This window comes from Hipposideros armiger, unplaced genomic scaffold, assembly GCF_001890085.2.
Source record: "Hipposideros armiger isolate ML-2016 unplaced genomic scaffold, ASM189008v1 scaffold_444, whole genome shotgun sequence".
NCBI lineage: Eukaryota > Metazoa > Chordata > Mammalia > Chiroptera > Hipposideridae > Hipposideros > Hipposideros armiger.
In genome coordinates, this window is record NW_017731794.1 from 240,989 (window position 1) to 249,909 (window position 8,921).

Here is an 8,921-nt window from a genome sequence, read left to right on the forward strand (position 1 = left end):
AAGTGGTTTAAGGTGATTGTGTGAGTGTATTTGTGTTTTGTTTTTGCTTTTTTTTAAATTTTGTGGGGATTGTTTGCAAAACTACACTATTATAAGAGTTATATTCCTACCAGCAGTGTATGAGTGCCTGTTTTCCCCATATCTTTGCCAGTACTGGGTATTACCAGTCTTTTTAATAATAATGGTTTTAATTAGCTTTAATTAGTTTAATTCTTTGATTATAAGTGGTATTAAATGTTTTTCACTGATCACTTGTATTTCTTTTGTGAACTGCCTGAACTTGGCTCATTTTCTATCAGGGTTAGAATTAATTTTTTGGGTTTTCTTTTTCAAACTTGTTTTAATTTGAGAATTATTCTTGTCCTTTATTTTTAAGACTCCCTTATAGTTTGAAAACATTAATTTTTATTTATTGTTTTTATATATATATGTAGCATATATTTTTCATCAATTTTTCTTTGTTCTTGATTTATTGATAGATTTCTTATGCAGTTGAACCCATAAACCTTTTCTTTCTCTAATCCAAAATTATTTTTAAAATTTGCCTTCTAGTAATTTTATGGTTTTATTTTTTCATCTAATCCTGAAATCCATCTGCAAGGTTTTTTTTGGCATAAAGAGTAGGATATAGCTATGACTTCATTTGTTTTTTTCTCAAATGGTAAGCAATTGTCTGCGAACTTATTTTGAATAATGTCTCTTCTGGTGTCTTAATTATAGATAATGAAAGCAAGACAGTGGGGACATTATAGTAAAATAAGATGTAGAAACTTGGGTGAGAGGACTTGAATCGAGTTTATTTTGGGGGTTGTGTCCTTCTCTCCCAGGAATTTTCACTGGACTACACAAAGAAGTGGAATATTTGAAGCAGATGTTAAGACATAAGAATAATGTCACTAGTGTGAATAAAAAGAATACAGACTGGAAAGGTTATGATGGTGGTTGTGGTCAGGTCTGTTTTGTCTTTGAGGATTACTATGTAAAAGCTTACTGGTTGTTATTTGCCTCCACAAAGGGAACCACCAAACTAGAAACTGCTCTGCTTTGGGGAAGTTTGCACACAAGCCTGCACTTTCCAGATAAAAATAGTGGGCCTGACTTTGGCAAGATGGATGAGAGGAATTCTGTCCTACCACATCTCTCTGCTAACAAAAATCATTCATTCCTTCTTCTAGGCCCAGTTCATTACGCTTTCTACCTAAAAGATATTTTGACCTTAGAGGGAACTGATATTCTGGCTTGCCTCTTGTAATAGGATGCATTGGTGTTCTTTCCTCAGTCAGGATGCAGACATCTAAATGACACCCTAAGCCAATTATTTCATTGTTTTATAGTTACTTGAAGAGCTTAACTTTTAGCTATTAAAGGAAAGAAGTACTAAGCTTTGCCCTGGCATCCAGATTTACTGAAATAAAATGTCATTGAATATTATACTTTGACAGAAATGTTGAAGGTTTAAATGTGTGTGTGTGTCCCGATTTACCATGATTAAATTTTATAATTTTCTTTAACTTAGGTTGTGACAAAGACCTTTCATGGTGCAGGCTTGGTTGTCCCAGTAGATAAAAATGATGTTGGGTACAGAGAGCTCCCTGAAACAGATGGTAATGTATTTCTTACATAAACATGTACATATATGAATATATATGTTAATATATGATGTAGAGGAAGGTTTTCCTTATATTGAAAAGTAGGTGTATACATATACCTTTTGTGGGATAGTCACTAGAACTTCGTGATAAAGAGCAAGCCCAGGTTTTACCGTTAGTCAGACCTGAATTAAAATTGGGTTTGTAGCTTTGTAACCTTAAGGAAATTATTTAACCTCACTAAACCTTGTCTTTATCTGTAAAATGGTTAATAATGGTGACTACCATTTATAGGGATGTTTGGGGTGTAAAAGAGCATGTCAGGTGCTTAGCACAGAGCTTGCCTTACTTACAGTGCTTAAAATATGGTAGTTATTTATATAAGAGTTTAAGGAATTTTAACCTATTGGCCTAGGTTACTTTTTCTGAACTATTGTATTTCAGAACCTTTGACATTAGGTAACATACAAAATAGTAATTATTAAAATAGTATGTTTCTGTATATTCCTTTGTGAAAAATTTTTCATTTATATGTAAGACTACTTTACATTCAGAAGCCTAAGGTCCTGAACTACTTCATCTAGAAACATAAAAACACTTTGAAAATGGACTATTCATACACAAAATCTAATTATTTCTATGTTGAGCAAATAATAAAAGCACAACTCCTTCCCCACCTGTTGCCTTATTTCTCGTCCCTGTTGACATTCCCTTATTCATCATACTGTTTCAGAGAAGTTAAAACTTAGAAGTCAAATTTAGCACTTCCTTAAGGAAGAACCAAGTATTCCTGCATGTATAATTGCCCATCCATTTTTTAGAACAGAACCAACCAGCCTTGGGTGTTAGTCTCTGGGGTTGGAACCTGGAAATCTGCACTTTTAACAAGTTCTCTAAAGCAACTGTTCTCAGACGTTTGTTGTGCAGTCTCTCACCAGTAGATTGAGATGTTTTATATCACAATTACTCATTTTTGCTGGATTCATGTTAGAGGAATTGCATGGCGAAAATGAATATGGCTGGGCTATATGTGGCTACTGAGCACTTCAAATGTAGCTAGTATAATTGAAATAAGTTTGTAATTTTAATTCATTTAAATTTAAAAACTGAAAGTGTAAAATTTTTTATATTGCATGTTAAAATGATACTATTTCGGATAGTTGGATTAAATTAAATGTTAGTTTCACATAGCTTGTAATATGGATAGGAGGAAAAGTCGTTACATTTGCCTGTATTATATTTGTTGGCATTATCTGTCCCAGTGCCCCACAGCTCCCTGAGGGCAGAGGTAATCAGTTTGTGATGAGGGAGGCACGAGCTGTTGTCCTTCCTGTTCAGGCTTCTGCTGATGCTCTCTCCCACCTCTGCGCGCTCGTCCATTGGAAGCTTTAACGAGCAGAATTACTGTCTTGTTTGGGAAAGGTTGAGAACATTTGTTACAGAAACAGCAGTCCCTAAAACTTCAGGGATGGGGGTATTAAATTGTAGTGCCCCCGAATAAACTCTGTTATTCTGTCCTGGTTGTGGTTCTGGGGTTTTTATCTTTACTTTTTTCTAACATCCTACATAGTAGATCCTTCTGTGGTTGCATTATTTTTTAATGAGAAGTGCCAGCAATACAAAGTTAAGGACCTGATACCATCTTGCTCCTTCCTAGAGCTGTTTGCATGGAGGTGTAATTGATTGGCAGTTTGTTACTGTGACAGCATTCAGCAGATCACAACTAATACCATATTCATATTCCGAAGTGAAAAGCCCTAATGTATCTTTACCACCCTTGATAATCCTTATACCTTATATTTGTAGTTAATATTAATAGAATATTGTACCTCATACATATCACGTATCATTCTTAGGTGTGATTATTAAGGTTTAAACCAATCCTTGTCTCTCCAGTATAATAGCTACTTTGTTTAAAGATGTGTTTTGTTGGTTTGAGTAATATTCATTCTTGTCACTCCTGGCATATCCTCAAGGAGGTATGATTTGTCAAAAAGGAAGTCTAATTAGATACCTTCATTCTCATATGCATCCTGAGATCTGATGCACATTGGCATCTAGAAAGTAGTGAAATGTTGAAAGCCAATATAAAAACGTTAAAACCACTATTCTTTTTTTTTAGATCAACGTTAGAATTTTTCTCTATGTTCTTACCTCAAATTCATGGCCGCACTTCCCCCATTTTGGTAAAGGTTTAATTCTGCAGTGAGTTCTTACGTTATATTGTCTTTTTTTTTTTTTTTTAAATAAGGTAGGACAGGAGAAAAGAAGCAAACTTTGTCTATTTGGATTCTTTAAAAAAAAAAAAATCCAGCTCCTAATCCAGACTAGCCCAGGGGTGGGCTACATATGATCTGTTGCTACATTGTTTTGTTTTTTTCCCAAGCATTTAACACTGGAAAAACATTCTTAGCTTGAGCAGTTAAAAACAGGAGGTGGGCCAGGCCTGGCCATCGTTGGCCAATCCCTGGAATAGCCTACTACACATGGTTGAAAACTTAATAAAATCATTGCAACTAGCTCCACTTTGAATCAGTCACACTTTGCTAATACAAGAAATCACTTTAAGCCATTTTTATGCTTGTATCTTAAGTAGAAAAATTGTAATATTGCTGTTCTAAATTAGAGTGCCACCCAAGTGTACATCAGTTGTGTTGAAAAGTCCTATGAGGAAAAACCCCAGATTTTAGTCTTTTTTTCTTTAAAGACAGTTATAGATCATCTTTTAATATCATTGATTTCTTTCAGCCAACCTCAAGAGAATTTGCAAGACAATTGTTGAGGCACCAAATGATGAGGAGAGACTGAAAGCTTTTGCTCCCATCCAGGAAATGGTGACGTTTGTGCAGTTTGCTAATGACGAATGTGATTATGGCATGGGACTTGAGTTGGGAATGGACCTCTTTTGTTATGGCTCACACGTGAGTAATAAAACCACCAAGCCTCCCTCCTCTCCACCCATACTCATGCGGGCACATTACATCCCCAAGTCCTAGCATAGGTGGGATATGTATTTCCACAGGAACTTTTGAAGTGATTTTAAAGCAGATATTCTAAAAATATTTATTTGAAGTTCATCTTATATTCTGGCAAAGGGGAATAAACCAAGATATCTGCCTTCAGGTTTACAGGGAAGTGAATTGACTTACTAGAGGTATTACCGGGATGTGCATGTATATGGGGATGCACACACACCTGTGTGTGCATCCATTTTGTTTTCTATTGTGGTGCTAGGGGTGGGTATTTGTTCTTGTTTGAATTCCTAGATGAAGAACAAATACTATTTTAAAATAGGCTTTGCACTAAATTATGTAAAATATATGAGATGCTATTTTATTATTAGCTATTTGCTCATTAAATAGGAAAAACCTACCTTCCCATTAAGTCAGTGCTTACTTAACTGTAGTTCCTGCAGTCAAATAGGCAGTAGGGCGTAGTGGGTACAGTGGGTTTTTAGGGCTAAACCGTTTGGTTTTAAATCACGTTTTCCCCACTAAAAAGCTGTGTAACATTGGGTACTTCTTCCAACACCGTTGTGGTCTCCTTGCCTATAGTGTCTGCATACTTGCACACAGACCATTTACTTCTCTTTTAACCTATAATGTCACCTACGAAGCACAGAGAGGTAAACCATCTTGCTCAGGGTCCCACAGGCAGCCTGGTTCTAGAGCCTATGTGTCTAACTCAGTAAAAGTGCATAGAACTCACTCGGAGATACTGTGAAAATGAAAACCGTTTCAGAGGACCTGGAGTGAGGCCTGCGTCACTGCATTTTTGACCCGCTCCCAGGGGAAGGTAATGCTGCTGCTCTGAGGAGCAAGACTAGCCCAGCATCTTCCTAATTTAGCACGCATCAGAGGCACACAGAGGGCTGTCCAAACACAGATGGGTCCACTGCACCCCCACCCCAAGTCGGACTGAACTTGTGGGTGGGTCCTGAGAATTCGCACTTCTGACAAGTTAACCCAGTCACGGGTCAGGGGAGTCTTAATTTGAGCATTCTGCTCTAAACCACGTTACTGCCTTTCTCACATAGTTCTCAGTAAAAATAAAAAAACGTTTTAACAGCCAGAATGATAGTCCTTGACCAACAAGAATGTTGCTTGGATGTTGTAAATGTTTTGTAGGGTGTCAGATGGTCACATGTCTTGTTAGGGAGACCGCTTCATGGATGGGGTAGAGGCTTGATCACTGCACTGCACACTTGAAGCTGATGTTGTATAGTATTGTATGTCAACTATAAGTGAATATATATATAGTCATGGGATGTGGAGTATAGTGTGGGAGTGGAGTCAAGGGAATTTTAATAGATATGTATGATATTGTGGGGGGAAGTGGGGCGGCGGATTGGGGGAGAGGGGTTGTCACTTCGAGAGGTAAAAAGTATAACTATTGCACTGTGTTGCACAGCTGAAACTAATTTTTAAAAATGTGTATTTCACAATAAAAAAAAATGTTGCTTGGCTTGCCAGAAAATATGAACCAGCTTCATAGAAAACAGGATTGTTCTGAGAATTAAATAACATAAGAGTATAGGAAAAGGTTTATTAGCACAGTATTTAGTGTATAGTAAGTGCTTATAAATGTTTATCATCAACAAAAGCATTGCCAGTTTTTCTTCTGTATATGCAATAGCAGAAGTCTAAGTCACTTGATAAACCTAAGGCAGTGACTTAAGGGATGGAGGGGTGACACAGTGGTGGGGGAGAAGGAATTTTAAGATAAAGAGGAGTGCTTTGAAAACTCACATTCAGCAACCTATTCTTACAGTCTTAACTAAGGAAAATAATGATTAAAATATTAACTGGTGGGGATACACTGAAGAGAAAGAAAAAGCATTTGGGTATTAGTTTGGAGCAAAAAAAGGGAGTGGGGAATCCTAAATTTTTAACTTGGTTTTCTTCTGAGTTTGCTTCGCGATATATACCATCAGTTTTAGAGCTACCTGATCGCCCCTTGGACAGAATGTCAGGTGTCTGTCTCAGAATTCACTGTCCTAATCAATTGAGAAAGTAGCTAAAATGATTTGGGAGTGCGCTTTGTTACATAAGTGCTTTTTCAATGTTGTCTGTTACTTCCTAGGGCATCTGCTGTATTCTCTGCTTAATGTTTTTTTTATTTTTCAGTACTTTCATAAAGTTGCTGGCCAGCTTTTACCTCTTGCATATAATCTGCTGAAGAGGAATCTCTTTGCAGAAATTATTGAAGATCATTTGGCAAACAGAAGTAAAGAGAACATAGACCAACTTGCAGCATGAGTGAGAGTTGGCTTTCTGTGGTGTACAGTATTTTAAAGCATTAGTATTAAGCTTGTGACTTTTTTTTAAACGAATATATAAAATAAACGGATGGAAACATTTACTAAAGCTTTTCTGTCTTCTGGCCTGGTTTTTTCATGTGCAAATAAGTGGCAGTCAAATCATCTACATGGTGCAGTCCTCATCACATCTGAAATAAAGTCGTCCTCTTAACATGTCGCAGGAAGTCACTGCCTGATGCCTGCGGGTAGCTAGACTAGCTTCTCGCAGGGAGTCCTCTCAGTATTTCACATGGGCAACTAAGAATTTATTTCTGAGACGTGAGTTAAAGCTGCAGCTCTAAGGATGGGATTTATGGGGGTGGGGAAGGCATCTCATGATCCTGTACCCTGCACCCTCCCAGAATGCCTCATCCCAGACTTCACAGCTGCATTTTAACTATCTCCTGGTGATTCATAGGTATTCTTCCCACAAGTAGTCCAGTTATCCCATTAGGAATATTCTTTAAAACAGTTCTTTGACTCAGTATTTAAAACCAATATAACATAGTATATTGATATATAGAATAATACAGTATATTAATCAATATACCATTATATTTTAATTTTCCATTGCAAATTACTTCATTGGCTATCCAGTACAAATCTGTGGATACCTGTGTTTTACCAGATTCAGCTTCTCACACATGACAAAATGTCCTTCACCTTAAAAACAGAGCAAACCAATGAAATGCAAAATATCAAACTTTGTAGATGAGGCTAAAGAACTGGACTCCTGAGTTTCTGCTGAACGCGAGTCTAATATACTCATATACTACTGCCTACTTGACATCCCCATTTGGAAGTCTAAAAGGCATTTAAAACTTGTTTAAAACCAAAATTCCTTGGAGCAGCCAGTTAACTTGGGTGGTTAGAGCACAGTGCTCATGACACCAAGGTTGCTGGTTTGACCCCCACATGGGCCACTGAGCTGTGCCCTCCACAACTACTGGGTTGTTGGAAAAGTCATGACGTATTTTTTCTGTTTTTCATTGCAAAAATGCATCACGACTTTTCCAACAACCCAATAGATTGAAACAACTACTTGACTTGGAGCTGATGGGTCCTGGAAAAAAAACACTGTTCCCCAATAAAAAATAAAGTTTAAAACAAAATTCCTCCGTACACAGCCCCAATCTATTCTTCCTGAAGTCTTTTCCAGTTCATTCAGTAGCCATTCCATTTTTCTGTAGTTGCTCAGGCCAAACACCTTTACTCTTATTCAACCCATGAGCAAGATCCTGCCTGTTCCACCTTCAAAATGTCTACTATCCAACCACTGCAACCACCTCCACCAGTTCCAGTCGGATTCAAGCCTCTATCATAACTTACCTGGACGATCCCAGTAGCCTTCTAAGTGGTCTTCCTGCTTCCACCCCTGCCCCCTTATAGTCTGCTCCCAACAAAGCTGCCAGAGAGACCATGCTAAGTCAGGTCACGTCGCTTTCTGCCTCACTGGCTTTCTATTTTATTCAGAAAAAAGCCACACTCTTATACCCCCAACCTCATTTTATGCCCCTTTTCCCCTCCAGCCACAGTGACCTAATTGGTGTTCCTCATACTTGTCAGGCATATCCTACACCTATATTATTATGTTGGCCTATATTATTTCCTCCTCTTGGAACATTCTCAGATAACAGCATGATTCTTTCACTTCCCTTAGTTTCTGCTCATGTGTCACCTTATCCCTGAGGCTTTCCTTGATCACCCTCTAAAAATAGCATCTTCCCCATTACTTTTCTCCCCGAGAATTTTTGTCTGATGTGTGTTTGCCTCTAACAATGTACGGCGCATAGGAATCACTTTTTTTTTAATTTGCTGAACCAATTACTTTGTGATATTTATCACCATCTGTCTCCCTACTGGAATGTAAGCTTCGAGAATACAGAATGCCCAGCATACAGCAAGTGTTCAATACATACTTAGTGAATGATCAAATGAAATGAATGATAAAAGATCTATCCTGGAATTTCTAGTAAAGTGTTTTCCTTTTCACTAAAAGTTTAATATTCAATTACTGAAATCTTTTAGCAATT

The 8,921-nt window shown here is 37.4% G+C and overlaps 1 protein-coding gene across 1 annotated transcript in view; it reads left to right on the forward strand.

The window, feature by feature from the left end:
* The window catches only part of HPF1 (histone PARylation factor 1), a 22,062-nt gene extending 15,107 nt beyond the window's left edge, over positions 1-6,955 (forward strand). The window contains exons 5-7 of the mRNA XM_019665495.1: positions 1,517-1,604; positions 4,338-4,510; positions 6,716-6,955. Of these exons, the coding sequence (XP_019521040.1) occupies positions 1,517-1,604; positions 4,338-4,510; positions 6,716-6,847 (393 nt within the window). The 3' untranslated portion in view covers positions 6,848-6,955. The remainder of the gene's footprint in view (positions 1-1,516; positions 1,605-4,337; positions 4,511-6,715) is intronic.
* Positions 6,956-8,921: the final 1,966 nt, after the last annotated feature.